This window comes from Mesoplodon bidens, assembly GCF_964165515.1.
Source record: "Mesoplodon bidens genome assembly, chromosome: 7".
NCBI lineage: Eukaryota > Metazoa > Chordata > Mammalia > Artiodactyla > Ziphiidae > Mesoplodon > Mesoplodon bidens.
Genome location: NC_138164.1, coordinates 58,769,157 through 58,788,607, shown reverse-complemented (window position 1 = coordinate 58,788,607; position 19,451 = coordinate 58,769,157). Strand labels below are relative to the sequence as shown.

Sequence of the window (19,451 nt, the reverse complement as noted above, 5' to 3'; positions counted from 1 at the left end):
CATTCCTTCTGGGAGACTTGGAGAGTGAGATCCCGATGAGGGTGGGACCAGCGACGGTGGAGTCTTGGCTTCGATGGGCTGGGGGACAGCAAGTTGGAGAGTTTCTTCTACGGTGTGAGGGGTCCCTGATCTAGGACTTGGCCCGGCGGGGCGCGGGCGGTGCCCAGAGCAGCCCTAAGTGTGTGGCGGGGCTTGGATTTTATCCTCCACCCCCACCCCCACCCCCGCCTCCACCCCAGCACAACCCCAGTCTCAGCTCCCCCACCTCCCAGTTGCCAGGGTGCTCAGCGCCTTCTGCTCGGGAATGCTAAAGGGAGAGAGGTAATTTGGCTCCGCTTGGAGAAGGGAGGGGCCGGGGGGCCGGGGACCCACCTGGAGGTGGCGGAGGCGGAGAGCGGGAAGCAGCACTGAAGGTTCCGGGCGGCGGGGACTGAAGTCTGCGGGGGCACCGCGCTGCCCCCTGTCTCCGGAGTCCCGCGGATCAATGAAGTCCCGCGGCTAATTATAGCCCCACTGGCGGTAACCCGACACCTCTCTTCCCCAACGACAAACACTGGGGTTCGGGGGGCGGGGCTGAGGGCCGTACTTAACTCTCCTTCCCAAGGACTGCGAGGTCTCTCTCCAGGACCCTTTCCTCCGAGCAAAACCAGTGCTAGAGGAGGGGAATTACGAGACGTGGTCTCTCCCTCGGGCGGCCCCTGACCGCCACGGCCCGGGTTCCAGACAACTAGGCCGAAGAGACCAAGCGGGTCCAGCTAGCCGAGAGGTCACCACTAGTGCACTCGTTCATTTGCATATAATTTGCATATGGCGAACACGTGGGTCACGTGTGGTCCAGCATCTTAGCGGCCCCCACCCCACTCCCTTCTCTTTATGCCCCTTCCCTTCAGCAAGCCTGGCCCAGATGCAGAGCTCTCTCTCACATCCTCAGGGTCCAGCCCCGCCCCTCCCTAGACCCTCTCTCCCCTGACCTCTCAGATTCAGGTGACCCCATGTTTATCAACACTAGCCTTTCCCCTCACTTCCCTGGGCTTGCCTATAAATAACCTGACTCTGAGTCTTAGATGCCCACTGGGAGGTAATGGGAGAAGGGGCCAGCTGAGGAATCAGCAGCTCTGGGAAGAGCTTTCTGGAAGCCTGAACCTCCGGTATCATGGCTTTGTCTTCTCTCTACCCTCCGGCTTTGGGGAATTGCTTCTCCCATCCCGAGGCTTGGAACCCCAAGAAAGACCCCAAGAGATGGAGTCAAACCTAGTCATTGAACAGGGGTCTTGAGTGAAGCAGAAAGTCCTCCAAGATCACATGGCCAATGAGTGCTAGAGTTGGGACCCAGGCTTTTTGGGAATCTCGCCTTGCACCTTAGGTGAGTCTCCATGCTCACATGAAAGGAAAAATAAGGAGATACTCCCTGAGGCCAGGGGTACTGAATGCTGGACCAAACCCAGTGGGGAGGCAGTTGTTCTAGCCTGGATCCTTGATTTCCCTCTGGCTTCAGGGGTTCCCTTTTCATGGGACGTGCTCTGGCCCAGAGCGGACTGGGCAGAGGCTAGTCCAGAAATAGATGGGGGAGTGTCACATTTCTGAGCAGCTGTGTGGGAGAGGTACAAGGGGTGGGGACTGACGGTATAAAAGAGAAATCTGCCCTCCCCCTCCCCTGGTGGCCATCGCTGGAGACCAATACCAGCTTCCCCAGCCCGGAGAAAGTCTAGGTAAGGGGCACACTACCTGTTCCTGGGCACTGGGCATGAAAAGCGTTTTTTTTAAAGGGGAAATTTGAGGTATTAATGGTAGGGTTACAGGAATCATTAGGAAGAGTTTCAGGGAACCTTATATCTTAGTCTGTTCAGACTGCTATAACAAAATATCACAGACTGGGTAACTTATCAACAACAAACGAACATTTCTCATAGTTCTGGAGGCTGAAAGTCTGAGATCAGCATGCCAGCCTGGTCGGATGAGGGCCCTTTTCCTGGTTCATAGCCAGTACCTTCCCACTGTGTTCTCACATGGTAGAAGGTGCTAGGGAAGTCCGTGGGGTCTCTTTTATAAGAACAGCAATCCCAGTCATGAGGGTTCATGAACTAATGAACTAATTATCTCCCAAAGCCCCCCCCCTTTTTTTTTTTTTTCGGTACGCGGGCCTCTCACTGCTGTGGCCTCTCCCATTGTGGAGCACAGGCTCCGGACGCGCAGGCTCAGTGGCCACAGCTCACAGGCCCAGCCGCTCCGCGGCACGTGGGATCCTCCCGGACCGGGGCACGAACCCACGTCCCCTGCATCAGCAGGCGGACTCTCAACCACCGCACCACCAGGGAAGCCCCCCTCCCCTTCTAATACCATCACGTCAGGCATTAGGGTTTCAACATATGAATTTTGGGGAGACACAAATATTCAGACCATTGCACCTCTGATGGAGAGGTTTGGGATACCTAGGGAGGTTTGAGGCCACTGGGAAATTTGGGGGTTTCTGGGGAGGGATTTGGAGTCACATCCCCAGTAGGGAATGTTCATCATGGGTCTGGATGAGGGGAAACTGACGAGAAGTGCCCTGAGCAGGATGAGAGGAAGGACAGAAGGGCAGCTGGGATAGGAAAAGGGGTTGCCCAGTGCCTCCACTTCCTGGCCCCCCAGGCCCTCCCCACCACCTTGGCCTCCACACCATTCCCTGCAAAACTGGTTACTAAGTCACCAATGCACCTGTTCTGCGGTGCTCTACATTGTTAGCTGCACCCAGAAAGCCTCTCAGACTTGCAGCAAACATTGCAGGAGGGTTAACTTGTGCCTGGTCTTGGGCTGAGCTCTGGGGACACAGAATGGGTCATACCTGGTCCCTGCCCTCAGGGAATTCACAGGCCAGGGTGGAGGCAGACATTGAAGGGCAGCACAGTACGATTAGGACAGTGACAGGGGAAAGCACAGGGTGATTTAGGAAGCCAGAGGAGTCAGAGGGCTTCCTGGAGGAGGTGGCTCCTGAGCGAAGCCTTGAAGAGTGGGTAGCAGGAGAAGGGCATCCCCAGCACATGGAGGGAAGCAGCAGCGCCTCACCTGGAACTTTGCTCTGTACTGTAGAAGTCAAGCAGGGGTGGTGGGGCACGAGGCTGAAGAGGTTATGGCGGGCAAGGTCACAGAGCGCTTCAAATGCCAGTGCCTGGAGGTTGGACTCTGTCCTGAGGGTAAGGAGGTAAGTTTTCTTTTGATCTCTTGCTTTGTTTTTTTGTTTGTATTTTTTTTTCCTTTCTGGATGCCTTCTCATCCCTTGCCTCATAATTGTCATCTCTGCATTTTGAGATATTTCTTCCAGTCAGGTTTGCCACAGAGGGTTTTCAAGCAGGCAAGGAACATGACCAGCTGTGCTTTAGAAACATTGTTCTCCCTACTCCGTGGAGCAGCAGCAGTGTGGATTAGCAGGGGTGACAGCGGAGGTAGGGAGATCAGGGAGAAGGCAGGGGCTGACCTGAGCCATGGCAGGGCATGTAGGGATGGGGAAAGGGAAGGAGCATCGAAGATGCACCCATACTGTGCCCAGCACTAGTTGGCAACTAATTTAGTGTTTGATGAATGGCTGAATGACTGTACACCCAAGTAACCATCTTGGGTGACTGGATGAATAATAAGGATGGTAGATTATGCGAGACTCTTCTGCTGGCAAGTTCACGGGAACCACCCTGAGCTGGATGAAGCCCAAAGAGGAATTAATCACAAGGATCCCAGGGTATCTAACGGGACCCAAAGGCCAGAAGTGAAGAGTCCCTATAAACCCAAGGAAGTGTCTTGCTCTGCCTGTGCCTTGGCTTCAAGCTGCTCTCTTTTTTCCTCAACCCTCCCTGGCTCTTTCCCTGGGGACCTTATGTCTTCCCTGACCTCAATACACCTATGGCTCTCAAATGTCTTTTATTGTCCATTCTGCTCCATCTCGGACGTCTGCCCCTAGAGAGTCCACATGTGCCAAACTGAACTCACCAGTTCCTCTCCTAACCTGATCATTTATTCGATACATTTTTTTATTGAGCACCTACTATGTGCTGGGATGAGCTTTTCAAGTTTCCTCTGCTTCTCCTCTGTATTTCCAACCTTGAGCATGGGAACCAGAGTTGTGAGCCTTGATTTCCCCTGTCTCATCCCCTAAATCCCATCAGACACCAAGTCTAGTAAATTCTACCTAGTAATGCTGGGTTCACCTTCACTGCCAATACCTTAGTCTGGCCACATGATTCAATGTCTGACTTCACAGTTCTCCTGCCCTATCCCAAGCCTCTGGTACCTTTTATTGCTCTGTTTCTGCAGGGCAGAGACGGGGACAGAAACAGGATAGTGGAGAGGCAGTGAGAGACATAGTTGGCCTCATGTTTTCACTGCATGACCATTTTGCTGTGTGCCACAAAATCTCAGTGGCATGCAAACATTTATTTTCATACTCCTGGGTCTTCATGTTGACTGTAGATTGGCTAAAGTGAGCTTGGATGGGCAGCTCTGCTTCAAGCTGCCAGTCTGCCTCAGCTGGGCACCTCCCTGTTGTGGGCTGGGCCCAGGTCTGCTCCACTGGGTCCAGGCTGAAGGAACAGTTCTGGGCCATGTTCTGATGGTTTCTGACCCAAAGAGAAGACCTTCTCTCTTGGTTTGGGTTCCCCCAAAAGCCGACCCCGAGACAAGGATTGGGTGTAGTCGCTTATTTGAAAGGTGATCCCAGGAAGTACCAGTGAAGGAGTGGCAAAGTGAATTGAAGAAGAGAGAAAAGCTCCCCCGCAAAAATTGTGCGACCACTGTGGTCAACTATGTCCCATTGGGGACCCTCTGTGGAATAGAGAATCTGACTACCCTCACTGGGTGACAGCTGTCTTTGGGAACATTAAATCTCCTGTACTTTGGGGTTGCCCTGAGCAAGCTCCCAGGGTGATGGAGAAAGCCTTGGTCACAGAAATATACAGAACACTAAGGGTGGGAAGCTGTCAGATGCTTGAGGACTATCCATTGCACCTGTGTTGAACTTGAAGATGAGCTGAGGGGATACTGGTTGGGGAATCACCAGTGTCTGGCACACTCTCTTTTACACAGCACCCAACTATCAAATCTCAGGAAAGACTCTTGAGTAGTCTTGCTTGGGTTATGTGTCCATCTATGAGCCAATCACAATGGCCAGGGCATTAGAGCACCAGTTTGGGGTCATGTATTCCCCTCATGGGGGTACAGAGTGAGGAAAGCCCCACTTGAACCCATGGACTAGTTTCTCCACAAAGAGGGGATCTATTATAGAAGCTCAGGCTTTTCTGGTGGATTCCAAGAGAACACAAGGGTTCAAGGTGCTGCATTCTCTGCCCATTAGCATTCTATCCTGGAATTAGGAAGCGGTATCTCAGGTTTACACCCCACTGTGATGCCATTTTATTTATTTTTTTTTTTGCGGTATGCAGGCCTCTCACTGTTGTGGCCTCTCCCGTTGCGGAGCACAGGCTCCGGACGCGCAGGCTCAGCGGCCATGGCTCACGGGCCCAGCCGCTCCGCCGCACGTGGGATCTTCCCGGACCGGGGCACAAACCCGTGTCCCCTGCATCGGCAGGTGGACTCTCAACCACTGTGCCACCAGGGAAGCCCTGTGATGCCATTTTAAATTCTACCTACTCCGAATCTCCTCTGGTCAGCCCCTCACTTAAACCCACTCCTTGTACAAATGTGTTTCCATCAGGCTCTTTGGGTTCTTGTAACATGCTACTTGAAATTCCTCACTCCAACTCCATCTCCACCTTAAAAGAGCTTAAAGAAGCAGGGATGTGGGTTTTGTTGTTTCTGTTCATAATTTTATCCTCAGTGCCTGACACATTACAGATGCTCAAGAATTTTCTGAATAAGTGAGTAAGCAGGTTTTGAGGGAGGGAAGATAAGTTCAGTTTGGGACATGCTGAATTTGATAAACTCTGCTGGCTGCTAACTCCATTGCCCAGAGAAACTCACACCTCAATTTAAACTGTATACTGGCAATTAGAGGATCTTAGATTTGGAGACTCACAAAATTATAGCCACATAACATCCCAGCGTCTCAGGGTCACTGAACTATCAAAACTTAGGCCCCACCAGAAGCCAGAGGAGACTCGGGAGCAAGGATGCTTAACCTGAGTGAGACTGGGGCAGATGCATAACCACCCTGAAATTTGTGTAACGTCTGTGTGAAGGCACGTATATCCATTTTCTGAGGAGCAGTTTCAGCTTTCATCAGACTTCCAAAGATAAAAAACCACTAACTGTATTACGGTCTGTATAAAAGAAGGAAAAGAGAAATACCTAAGAAGTTGCTGGTATGCGTCTAGAGTATCTCTGGAAGGATATACAGGAAATGGGAACATTGGTTAGCTCTGGGGAGAGCAGGTTGGGGTTGGGTGATCAGTGAGAAAAAGACGTTTCACTGCATGCTTCGTGGACTATAAATTTTGAATAATGAAAATGTACTACCTTTTATGAAGTTAAAACTTTAAAAAATTAAAAATTAAAGTTATGGGGATTTCCTGGCAATCCAGTGGTTAGGACTCCAGCTTTCACTGCCGAGGGCCCAGGTTCGATCCCAGGCTGGGGAACTGAGATGCCGCCTGCCACGCGTCACAACCAAAAAAAAAAAAATTAAAGTTATGATTGATCCTGTTAAGTGACCAGAGACATAAATTAAAAACTAGATACCATTTGTATCACCAGTTAAATGAAAATTAAGAGATATTAATAATGCCCAGTGTTGGCAAAGACATGGAGAAAAGGGCACTTTTGTCCACTGTTGGTGGGAGGGTGAAGTGGGACCTTTTGGATGGCAACCTGGCAGTGGCGCAGTGGCTATCTAAATGAACACTATTCAGATCCTTTAAATATCACCTTCCTGATATCTTTCCTATAAAAATATGCAGACAAGAGGATAAGGATTTATATACATGGATGTTCACTGCAATATCATGTGTAATAACAAAAAATTAGGAAAAAAACCCTAAGTGTCCCTCAATAAGGAAATGGTTAAATAAATTATGGATTAACAATATATGAAATTCCATGCTGCCATCATAATGAACAAGGTAGATATGCATGTGTGACATGGAAGGAAGTCCATGGTACATTGTTACCTGGGAAAAGGTTGTAGAACACGTATGTGTAAGCACGCTTCGTCTTTCTTTTTGAAAATAGTGACAATAAAAAACCCCAAAATAGGCTGTATACAGAAAACTATGTGTGTATGTATATTTAAATATATTACTTGTGTGTGCATCGGAAAAGGTCTTGAAGGGTACCATTACCATGGAAACAGCAGGCATGGGTAATGGTGAGAAGGGGGACGTGGAGGGAAAGCAAGAAAAGGGGGACTTGGGCTTTGTGATTCATTCATACACAATAAGCATGCATTACTTGGTAATAAAATAAACAAAAAAAAGCAGCAGCACCAACTTAGAAACTGTCTGTTCCAATCTTGACCCAAAGCTGGGATACCTTCTTGGAGCCATTTTGGGCCCTCAGCGTGCCCACCCAGAAGATGCAGGAGGCTTCCCTGGGGGAAGCAGTACCCTCTGTACTCTCCCCCACCCAGCCCCTCTTCCTGCACCACCTGGGGTCCCTGCCTGGCATCAGCTGAGGGCTTAGGGTGAGGGTTCAGTTGGCAGCAGGATTGCAGGGACAGAGGAGGACCCTCTGGATCCCCAAGTCCTGCTCTAAGCCTGACCCTGGAGTCCTGCTGTGGCCCCACCAGCTGACCACTCCTGGATCTGCCCTGTTCCAGCCTCATGTCCCCCTGAGGGGAAGCCTGGACCTCTCACTGTGGCAGTCAAGCTCCTTCAGGACTGGCCCCAGGCTTTCCAACACTGCAACTGCCACACTAGCCAGAACGTCTTTCAGTCTTTACATCCTGAGTCCCTACCTCTAATACCTTTGCTCTTCCCATTCCTGCTGTCCCAAACTCCTTTCTCACCCTCAACTCCAATCTTTTCCCTCCTACCTCCCGACTGAAGCCTTATTCTCCTATTTGTCCCACAAGACCCTGTTCACATGTCACCTCCTCCAGGAAGTCTCCCATGTTCCTTCCGGCAAGAAGGGTCCCCTCTCTCTTCTGAGCCTCCATTTCTATGTTGTGACTCTGTGTCAAGCACCGGAAGGGGCCCAGACTAGGTGTCAATTCATCACAATTTATTAAACTGTGCAGATTCCCATTTTCCAGACGAGGAAACTGAGACCCAAAGAGTAACTTGCCCAGGGTCACCTCCAACATGCAGACCCCTGCCATGATGTCTCTGCTGCTCGTGTCCATGGGCCTCATGGAAGCACTTCAGGTACAGTCATCCTCTGCTGACCCCATCCCCCAGCTGCTGGCTTCTGAACTCTGCCGGATGCTTCGCTTGGAGATCGCTCAGCCTGAGGGGACAGCCCCAGAGCCTGGTCTCGGGTATCTGTAGCTAGTAGTTCCCAATCCCCTTCCCCTCCAGGTGTGTTTGTGGCCCTTACTCCTTCTTAGCTCAGTGGAGGGGGAAGCTGGATAACAGGGCTCCCGTTCTCCTAGGGCCTAACCTCTCAGTCCTTGCTGCTCCTCCTGCCTCAGGCCCAGAGCCACCCCATCACACGACGAGACCTCTTCTCTCGAGAAATGCCCCTGGACATGGCCCTGGCCTCCTTTGACGACCAGTATGCTGGCTGTGCCGCAGCCATGGCGGCGGCTCTCCCGGATCTCAACCGCACGGAGTTCCAGGCCAACAAAGTATACGCCGATGTCTGGGCTCAGGCAAGCAGCCAGTGGCAGGAGCGCCAGGCCTGGGGGCTCAAGTGGGGCCTCAGCCCTACCCGTCTGTCCCCGCCCGCGGGCTTCCGAGAAGAGCACGGGGTGGCCCTCCTGGCCTACACGGCTAACAGCCCCCTGCACAAAGAATTCAACGCGGCCGTGCGCGAGGCTGGCCGCTCCCGGGCCCACTACCTCCACCACTTCTCCTTCAAGACACTCCACTTCCTGCTGACCGAGGCCCTGCAGCTGCTGGGCAGGGGCCAGCGTCCACCCCAGTGCCGCCAGGTGTTCCGAGGGGTGCAGGGCTTACGCTTCCGGCCAGCGGGGCCCGGGGCCACTGTCAGGATGGGGGGCTTTGCCTCTGCATCCCTGCAGAATGTTGCAGCCCAGCAGTTTGGGGAAGACACCTTCTTTGGCATCTGGACCTGCCTTGGGGCCCCTATCAAGGGCTACTCCTTTTTCCCTGGGGAGGACGAGGTGCTGATCCCTCCCTTCGAGACCTTCCAGGTGATCAATGCCAGCAGACCGGCCCAGGGCCCCGCCCGCATCTACCTCCGGGCCCTGGGCCAGCGCAGCACATACAACTGCGAGTACATCAAAGGTGAGCAGGGCACGTGCCAGCCAGCAGCTGGGTGGAAGGTGGCCTTGCCCGGCCCGTTTTTTTTTTTTTTTTTTTTTCTTTTTGCGGTATGCGGGCCCCTCACTGTCGTGGCCTCTCCCGTTGCGGAGCACAGGCTCCGGACGCGCAGGCCCAGCGGCCACGGCTCACGGGCCCAGCCGCTCCGCGGCACATGGGATCCTCCCAGACCGGGGCACGAACCCGTATCCCCTGCATCCGCAGGCGGACTCTCAACCACTGCGCCACCAGGGAGGCCCAAACATGCGCCCTCTTTTTTTTTTTTTTTTTTTTTTTTTTCATTACGCGGGCCTCGCACTGTTGTGGCCTCTCCTGTTGCGGAGCACAGGCTCCGGATGCGCAGGCTCAGCGGCCATGGCTCACGGGCCCAGTTGCTCCGCGGCATGTGGGATCTTCCTGGACCGGGGCACGAACCCGTGTCCCCTGCATCGGCAGACGGACTCTCAACCACTGCGCCACCAGGGAAGCCCCCGGCCCGTTTTCAGGGGATACATACAGAGATATTCAAAACAGTGAGAAGGAGCAAGTCCTGTCCCCCGGCCCCTCCACCCCTTCCATCCAAGGAGAGATATAACCTTGTTGAGTAGTACGCTTGCTTCTCAACCCTGGAGGTGTCTAAGCCAGAGCTGGCCACTTGCCTGTGGGGAGGCTGATGAGGGTTTCCTGACCAACACAGGTGTCTTTGGCCATCTGAGGGCCAAACAGACTTGGTGTCAGGCTTTCCTCCCAGCTGGAAGCTGCGGCCCACCCCAGTTTGCTGAGAGGAGTGTGTTTATTTGACTGAACAGAAATCCTGTGCTGTCATGTGTGCTAGCGGGGGTGGGGCGGGGTGGCGAGCCAGCAGTCAGGTGCCGTACCCCTGAATTCCAGCTTGGGCTCTGGCAGATCTCGGATGCTTTCCTGTCCATCCTCCCTGGACCAGCCAGAGGAGTAATCATGAAGATGGGCCCAGGTCCTTAATCTCTGACGGGGCTGTGGTCTGCTGGTCCTAGTTGAGGGATGCCCAGGGGCCTGTGAGGCCCACCTTTCATATCAATAGTTAGAGGCAGGCTGTTGACTGGAACCATGGACCACATCTCAAGTGGGATGAGGTCCAGTGCGGCTTCAGTGACCACCTTGGACAGCATCACGAGCGTGCACGAGTTGATGGAAGGTGAAGGAGACACACAAAAAACATAAACTAGCCCCTCCTTGGCTGGGACAAGACGTTGGAGAGGGAGAGGTGGGTGTGGCATGGAGGCAAAGTTACAGGCCAGGGGGAGCAGGAGGAGTGCCCAGATGACCCTGGCTTCAAGGGCTGGCGCCTTCTGGCCCTGCTATTCATGGGTCAAGTTAAACCCAGGCAAGGGAGGTCCCACTGTAAGGAAGCAGAATTAGGAGAAAACATACCAGCTTCTCCTAGAGCAAGTCAGGGATGGACCACGGGGCTCTGGAGTCCCTTACCATCCTGAGAGCTACTGAGCCTTTGATTCTTTATTGTTTCTTCCCTACAGACAAGCAGTGCAAGTCAGGGCCCTGCCGTCTGGATAACTCAGGTGAGGGCTGCGGGCATCTGTGGGGCTCTGTTGGGGGCTGAGCTGGCTATCCTGGGTCTGGGCCCCTCTCCTGGATGGATATCCCCCGTAAAATAAAAACAACCCCCTTTCAATCAAAAAAAGTAGACTCCCTTAAGCAGACACCTGTGGGGGGTTGCTAACCCTCTCCACTGAATGTGTATGTGGGAGATGGCCGCCCAGCCTGGGGCCGTCCCCGCCTTCCCAGGAGCCCACTGACCAGGGCCCAGAGAGCTCCAGGCTGCACTGAAGCGACGGAGGGAAGGACTGCTCCACAAAGTCCTCCTGGGCCTTCTCCTCCTTCTGCCTTCAGAGCTCTCTCAGACCACCTCCCAAGGTCAAGGTCAGGTCTTGGCTGCTGGAGACCTGGGCTCTAGCCCAGGCTCTGCCCTAACTCTCTCTGTGACCAAACATCCCTCTCTGGGTCTCAGTTTCCCTATCTGCATAGTAAGCATATTGGACTAGATGGTCCCCAGGTTCCCTTTGGCTATGACTCTTCTCTTCCCTTGAACACCTGCTGTGCCAGGTCCTGCCTCAGCCACCACTTCTCTAGGCGGGAACAGGCCATTCTCAGGGAAGAAATGACAGCCACCCCTCCCCCTCGGGTCCCACCTCCTCCCTCAGGGCTCTGAGGAGAACGGATAGGAAGGAGCCCCAGCCTCCCTTTTGTTCCCACCCTTCTCCATGACACAGTACCACTCAGGGCTCCATGAATCCTCACCATGATCCAATGATGCAGGTAATGTCATCACCCCTGTTCCACAGATGAGAGGAGGCAGGCACAGAGAGATGAAGCAACCAGCCCCACACACAAGAACTAGAAAAGTGTTCGGTCCAAACAGGCTGGTCCTGGAGCTGAACTTGGAACCACCGTACCAGGCTGGCCCCCACCTCCTCAGACACCATCTCATTTTATCCTTACTGGACAACTATCAACTGGAAGGAGGTGGGACAGGGAGTATTATCCTCATTATATAGTAAAGTGAGACTCAGAGACAGAAGTGACTTGCTCCAGGTGAGAGTGAGTTAGTGGCAGAGTCAAGACCAGCCAGGTCTCCAGACGCCAACTCGGCCTCTTTGAGGTCTGATAACGTAATTTCAAGCACTGGGAGAGTTTAGGATTCCTGCCCCCCTCCCCATTCCCCATCTCAGTGCGCCAGCAACTCTCCCACCAGAGTTTGAGCAGAGGAGCAAAGGTCAGCATCACCTGATCCCACTCAGATCTCTACCGCTTTTCATCCCACCCTGCAGTGCCTCAGTTGTGTCAGTAGGAGACTGGGGGATAGACCTAATGACCTCTGGAAGGGGAACTGGGGCTTTCCTTGGTCTCATCTCTACCTTCCTCCCTAAATTCTTTCATCTTTGTCTCCCATTGCGTTTTGTGTATCAGTCAGCTCACTCTGCTCAGCTCTTTTCATCTTGTTTCTTTGTGTATCTCACGTTGCCCCTAAATCTCTGTGCCTCTGTTTTCCCTGCAGCCATGGGTCAGGGCCCCCTTTCTGCAGTCTGGTCCCTTCTACTGCTGCTCTGGTTCCTTGTTGGAGAAGCCTTTCCAGAGAGTCCAGGACTCCTCTAATCCATCAGCCACTGAACAGCTCTGCCGTCACCTCTGCCCAACATGAGGATGTCAGCCACATGTATGCTTTAAGTGTGGCCAAGATCTGTGGTAATTCCATCTGTAGGGAACTCTGGGATCTTCTCTGGCAGCTGCCAGGCTTGCTAGCGGGAAGAGGAAAATGTAGGGACTGGGCCTCATCCAGGGGTCTAGGAGTAAGATGGTGAATAGAGGTGGGGGGACTGCAGGACAGGTAACCACTCACTTGGAGATAGAAGATTAAAGTAGTTTGGAGGGGGGGTGATTGGGGAGAAAAGTACTTGGGATAGAAGATTAAAGCAGTTTGGAGGGGGGGTGATTGGGGAGAAAAGTACTTGGGATAGAAGATTAAAGCAGTTTGGAGGGGGGGGTGATTGGGGAGAAAACTACTTGGCCATGGTATTTGCTGATATTACTCAAATGCTTCCCATGTACACCTGGACTGCTCCTATTCGCTCCTCCAGGAAGCCTTCTCTGGCCTCTCCGCCCTGCTGGGTTAGGGGCCCTGCCTCTGTGCTCCCAAAGGGCCCTGGTCTCCCACGTCCAACTGTGAGCTTATGAGGGCAGGGACTGTGTCCGAGGCACAGAGGTGGTGCCAGAAAATGTATGGAAGTCAGAAAGAACAAATACCTTGTGAATGCTGGTTCCTGTACTGCCCCTACCTTGGGCACCTTCAAGCTCTCTGGATGTCACTGTGTGGGAACGGGGTAGACTGGATCTCATTTTCTTGTCAGCAAAGATGTAATTTCTGCTCTGATCCATGAGTCCTAAGGTCCCTAAGAGGCTGGATCCCCAAGTTCCACCACCACAGGCCCTAAGGGTAAGAGAGGACATGGAGGAAGTGATAGGCACACACTTTATTATCAGTCGGGGCTTTGGGGCCAAATCTTTGTGTGGCCTCCTGCTCTGGAAACTGGACCAGGAATCCTGAATTCCCAGTTGCCTTCCCTGAACCCCCAGGTGGGGACAGGCAAGACCAAGTCCCTGTAACAGCAGCCACAGAGGAAGGAAGAGAAGACAGGAAATGTGGCAGTTCTGTTTGTACCACAGGCACTCTCCTCACTGAAAGCACTAACACTCAGCACCGGAATTCAGCTCTGTCCCTCCAGGACTGCCCTTTGATCTTGACCCTTCTTAGAGTCCTTCCTCTGCAGGAATCAGGGGAGCGGAAAGCTCTGGATTTCCCTTAGAGGTTAGGGTACAGAGAAAACGAGTACTCCCTCTGGTGTGTGAAGTCAGTAGCACTGAAGAGAGGATGTCCCAGGCTCTGAGGCCCAGTGGAGAGAGACTGAGTGGCCTGAGGGCCAACCACCACCTGGCCTGGCCATTCCATCCCCCTCTGGAGGTGCTGTGGCTGCAGCAGACCCCTGGGACTCACAGGGCCTGCACCAGCACGAGAAGGCTCATCACCAGAGCCATGGAGAAGAAGATGCCCAAGAAGAAACGGTCCATGACACGGGCCAGGCGCTTCCAGTCCTCATGGCAGCGCTGGGCAGCCCTGTGGCTGTGGAAGGTGTTGGTGATGGTGGCTACATGGTGCAACAGGGCTTCCTGATGGCACAGACACCGAGGCTCATGGCAAGGGCCTGCCGGTGGGCCAGCTTCTCTGTCAGGAGGCTGGGGGCTGGGGGCTGACTCAGGAGGTCTAGACTGCCCACAGGGCTCCCCTCGTTCCCGCACACACAGGCCCCGCGCCAGGCATCCCAGCAGGAGGGCCCGAGCCCAGGCTGGCACTGGGCGGGCAGTGGGACCACAGTAATGCAGGTTCATGATAAGGATGGTGAGCGCTGTGGAGAAGGTGACCATGGTCATGGTGGCCATGTAGTACTTTCCTGCAAGAGAGGGAAAGGGAACTGAGGCCCCAAACAAGAACTCAAGGGGCCTGAGCTCCCCAACTGCCTGAGCACGAGGAGGAATGAGCTCATTCCCCCATAAGGCTCGCAGGACTCTCCAAGCCCAATGGATGGAAGCGGGAAGGAGGTAAGGGCCAAGGGCTCCCTCTCCCGCATTCCCCTCAGGGTCTCAGAAGCTACCTGCTCCCTAATTGTTCCCCCCACTGCTGGAGGCTAGACTCATCCACAGTCCCGTGAAAGTCACGCTCTTAAATAGAACCAGAATGATCTGAAGCAAGTTATAACAGAACCTTCCTCATAGGTGTGTGGTGCTGCTTCCTTGAGTTAATAAACGTCAAGTGTTTAGGAGACTGCCTGACACGCAGTGAGTACTTAGTATGTTTTGCCTGTGATTATAACACTTGGGATGTCGACCTTCCTCCAAGTCCTTGAGGAAAGACCAACTCCTTCCTCTGCCCCTTGTCCCTGGAAGGGGCCGACCTCTTCCCCCTCAATCTCAGAACGAGGCCGGACCCCAAGACCCTCAGCGGGGCCCCTCCGCTGACCCAGGCCGGTCCGGCTCCCACTCCTGCACCTGCGGACACCCGCGCACTTCAGCCCCGGGTTGGGGCCGTCCTCTCCCGGCCCCCTCCCCCGCCACCTCCAGCCCTCAGAGCTCACCAATGAGCGGCACGCTCTCAGCCGGCGGCATGCTCTCGGCCAGGAGCAGCTGGAAGACGGTGAGCGCCAGCAGCACGGTGACGCCGAGCGACACCTTCTCGCCCGAGTCGGCGGGCAGGTGGAAGGCGAGAGGCGCCAGCAGCGAGATGAGCACGCAGGGCAGCAGCAGGTTGCACACGTAGGCGGCGGCGCGGCGGCGCAGCAGCAGCGTGAAGGTCACGTCCGGGTAGGGCTCGGAGCAGCAGCCGTAGGTGAGCACGCGCCGCCGGGCCGGCATGCCCAGCACGCGCCACTCCACGTTCTCCACGAAGTCGGCCAGGCTGGCAGCGGTGCCGCGCGGCTGTACGTCCAGCTGGTGCCCGCCGTGCGTCCATGAGCCGAACGTCAGGCCGCAGCGCTGCGCGTCGAATGGGAAGGCTGACACGTCCACGCGGCACGAGCTGCGCGTGATGGCCGGCGCGTCCCAGCGCACGGCGCCGTCGTACCGCAGGACCACGTTGGTGCTGGCTGAGGCTGGCGCCTGCGCGTCCGCCCTGCGGGCAGGAGGTGGGGCTCCCTGAGGCGCCGTGGCCTTGGAGGTCAGGGCTGCCCCTTGGAGGGGGTACGCTTCGGGCCCGCTTGGGGCGGCACAGAGGGCAAAGGGAGCGGTAGAGAGGGCCCTCTGTGCCTTTGGAGGCCTAGCGGGGCCAGTGCCTGAAGGGCCCAGAACGAGACACAGACCTAGCTCAAAAGTTGGTGTGGGGCGCACGGTGACTTTCCTTGAGTGTCACCTGCAAAGCTCCTAGAGGGGCCCTGAGGAAAATATGCGGAGCTATGTGTTGTCTGGGAAGCACAGAACTGGCTTAGGCGGCATAAAGGACTACTCCAGAGGGCTAAGCCCTGAAGGAAATCCCTAGGCAGGCCCGGGGTGCCCTGAGAAAAGGGTGGAGAGTGCCATAAAGAGGCACTTGTGTCCCAGAACCCCCTCTGCGAGAGATACAGAATTGGCCCTGGACCACACGGAGGATTCCTAGGAGACACTCAGCCTGGGTTGGCTTGAGACACCCTAAAGTGGAGGTGCCGTCAAGGGGCTGTGAGGTCCCTCCAGCAGGCCCTTGCCATGAGCCGCTGTGTGTGTGTGTGTGTGTGTGTGTGTGTGTGTGTGTGTGTGTGTGTGGTCAGGAAGCCCTACTGCACCGTGCAGCCACAATTGCCAACACCTTCCTGGCAGCTTAGAAGGGTCCTGGGGGAAAGCTTCCAGGGCACCATAGGAGCCGGGTTCGATGTGGAGGATGGGGGACAAGTGCATCCCCAGAGGCAAGGGCAACTCTAGGGAGGGGTAGGAGAGGGGAGGGGCCCAGGTAGGAAGTACTTGTTATAGAGTATGATGTCCGGTCGCCACACGAGACTGCTGGGGATGCGGATGGCATCCAGGCCACCATAGGCGTCAGGGTCCCATTGTAGGTAGGCATCTGTCCACTCCTGTCGGATCCACAGGTACAGGGTCAGCACCTGGTTCCGCTCATCCTAGTTGGGGGCAGAGAGTGGGCATAGATGTGGACAGACATCTGTACATACCCTGCCCTGTGTGTGCACACTCACCTACAGAGCTCTGGTCAGCACCCGCAAACCTGACTTGCCCATACAGTTCAGTTCCCACCCAGCCTTGCTATGTGACCTTGGCAGGTCCTTTTCTTCTCTGGGCCTGAGTTTCCTCGGAAGTTACATGGGTGGTAATCTCTGCTAGGCGTGGATTCAAGTGTGCAAAGTATTGGGCACCCTGTGGGCACCCAACAGTTAGGATCCAACAGTTGTAGCTGTTATTGTTGCTAATGTTAATGTTTACAGGAAAGAATTGATTGGAGATTAATCCCAGTCTCCCATTCCCCCATTCCTTGACACTGTCACCAGCTCACTCCACGACTGTACAACAACCAACGCACCATGTCGATGATCTGGGACAACGTCACTTCCAGGGTCACGTTCAGAGCCTGGTCTGTGTCTGCCACAGGTCTCAGGGCACTTGTGTAGTTGGCAAAGAGGTCTCGGAACAGCTTGTGTGCCAGCCTGCCCTCAGCTCCGAAGCACTCTGGGGGACCAGTAAGAAAGGGTGTCCATCCGAGACCCTAGTGCAGGGGCCTCGGCTCACAACCTGTACCCTCCACAAGACTGAGGCCCTGTCAGCTGCTCCACTGTCTCACAGCTGTCTAACTGTCCCTGTTCTCTGTCTCTCTATCTGCGGCTTTAGTTCCTCCCTGGCCTGCCTCCAAGGCTAGATGAGGTGAAGGCCATAGTGTGAGTAGGTACTATCTTCTGAAGCAAGGCTGATGGGTTTCTTCCCCACCATTCCCTTCCCAAGGACCTGGATTCTGCTTGCCCCATCACAAATGCTGGAGGGGCTGGGAATTCCCTGGCAGTCCAGTGGTTAAGACTCCGTGCTTCCACTGCAGGGGGCACAGGTTCGATTCCTGGTTGGAGAACTAAGATCCTGCATGGCGCGTGATGTGGCCAAAACAAAACAAACAAAAAAACAAATGCTGGAGGGGCCCAAACAGAACGCAGGAGTCCCAGTTCTCAACCAGGCATCCGGAACCCTGTTGCCCTGCCCCTTCTTGTCCCTCCAGCCTGTCTCTGCTTCTCTAGCTGCACTTCAGTTGATATCTTCAAAACTTCTGACACTATGGGCCCCTCCTTCCTGAAAACACACTCTTCTCCGGGTTTTGTGACACATCCCATTGTCCTCAGTCCTTTTTTTTTTTTTCTCAGTCCTTGATTTAGGTATTGTTCCCCAGAATCCCGTCTTTTGCCCTCGTCTCCTTTTTTCTTCAGCCCAGATTTTTCTCCTGAGTTCCAGACCTGAATGTCCTGTAGGCACTTTAAACTGTGTAGGGCCAAAATGTGAACTTCTTTCCTCCCACCATGTTCTTTTTTTTTTTTAATTTATTATTTATTTGGCTGTACTGGATCTTAGTTGCAGCACACGGGACCTTCGTTGTGGCGTGCGGGATCTTTTCACTTGTGGCATGTGGAATCTTTAGTTGCAGCATGCAGGCTCTTAGTTGTGGCACGTGGGCTCTTAGTTGCGGCCTGTGGGATCTAGTTCCCTGATCAGGGATCGAACCCGGGCCCCCTGCATTGGGAGCGCACAGTCTTAACTGCTAGACCACCAGGGAAGTCTCTCCTCCCTCCGTGTTCTGAAACCTGTTCCTTGTCCTGTGTTCCCCGTCTCAGCAAACAGCACTCCCCGGTGACCTCAGCTGGAAATCTGGTAATTTGTCTCTCCCTTCTGCCCCTTCTCTCTGCAGACCACTCTGTGCCCGCATCCTGTCAGTCATACTGCTGAATGCTCTTGAATGCTTCATCACCTCTCCAGCTCGGGCCCATCCTCCCTGCATATGGACCACGGCAGCAGCAGCCTCCTCCCTGCTCTCCCACCTCGGGCTCACCTCTCTAACCACCTGCCACACTTCCGAGAGATCAAGCTTTTAAACAAATGAATCTGACTAGACCAGTAGCTGCTTAAACCTGTTCAATGGCTCCCCAGGCCTGCTAGATAAAGCCCAAACTCACCCTCACCTCAAGCGCTCTGGTCCCCCTGGCTTTCCCAGCCCTACCCCTGGGAGCTGCCCCATCAACTGCTCCCGCCCCAGTCAGGCAAGCCCCCTCTTGCCCTCTTCAGCTCCCCCTCCTCCACACTCCCCAGATAGCGCTTGCTCCCAGCACAGAAATGAAGAGAGAGCACGTGGAGAGAGGTCTGGGGAGGATGGGAACAGCAGCAACGCCCAGAGAGGCCAGGGCTGGTTTACTGAGCTTCATACCTGGCAGGAGTGGGAGCAGAAGCAGAAGGCCCAGACTGGAGACAGAGACGCTGAGGCTGAGGTGGTGGCTGCCGGGCCCCATGGCCTTGCCGCAGCCAGAGGAAGGGCAGGTCTCTGGGTAGGAGCCTTCTGGCCTGACCTACGGCAGCATCAGGCCCTGCTGGCAAGGATGGTGTGGACAGTCCCTGCACGTCAGAAGGAAGACTGGGATCTCTGTTGAGTCCAACTACACTGCAGGGAGTCCTGCAGCCCTTCCAGTTCCCTGACCCTGCTATTTGTACCTGCCCTGGGATTTTAGTACTTGGGCCTTGGCATCTACTGTTTCTCCTTCTCTGCTGGTCTTTGCCTCTTCTGGCCTCTGCCTCTGCCCTGTTCTTCGCCCCCCACCCCCTTTACCTCTCACTCAGCCTCTCTGTCTCGATTTCCTTCTATCCGTCCCTCTGTAACTCTTTCTTGGTCTCTGCCTCCCTGACTCCAGTCTTCCTCTTTCCACTCTCTCTTCCTTTCTCCTGCCTCTATTTCAGCCCCCTTGACTTCCTCAAGTCCTTCCCCACACCTGACTCTGGGGGAGCCTGACGCATTCTCAGCAGGACAGGGACAGGGACTCCATCAGCCCTGAGCCTTCTGAG

At 54.6% G+C, this 19,451-nt stretch overlaps 2 protein-coding genes across 2 annotated transcripts; one reads left to right on the top strand and one right to left on the bottom strand.

Annotated features, from left to right (window-relative positions):
• Window positions 1-8,222: 8,222 nt before the first annotated feature.
• On the top strand, window positions 8,223-12,618 carry ART1 (ADP-ribosyltransferase 1; the record flags this gene model as incomplete). The annotated part of the gene is made up of 4 exons (XM_081239359.1): window positions 8,223-8,285; window positions 8,552-9,329; window positions 10,859-10,900; window positions 12,397-12,618. 4 exons carry the CDS (start codon window positions 8,223-8,225, stop codon window positions 12,492-12,494), a joined length of 981 nt encoding a protein of 326 aa, XP_081095485.1. The 3' UTR covers window positions 12,495-12,618.
• A 1,268-nt stretch (window positions 12,619-13,886) lies between these two features.
• CHRNA10 (cholinergic receptor nicotinic alpha 10 subunit) lies at window positions 13,887-18,904 on the bottom strand (the record flags this gene model as incomplete). Its single annotated transcript, XM_081240808.1, has 5 exons — window positions 13,887-14,344; window positions 15,026-15,558; window positions 16,377-16,531; window positions 16,948-17,093; window positions 18,823-18,904. 5 exons carry the CDS (start codon window positions 18,902-18,904, stop codon window positions 13,887-13,889), a joined length of 1,374 nt encoding a protein of 457 aa, XP_081096934.1.
• Window positions 18,905-19,451: the final 547 nt, after the last annotated feature.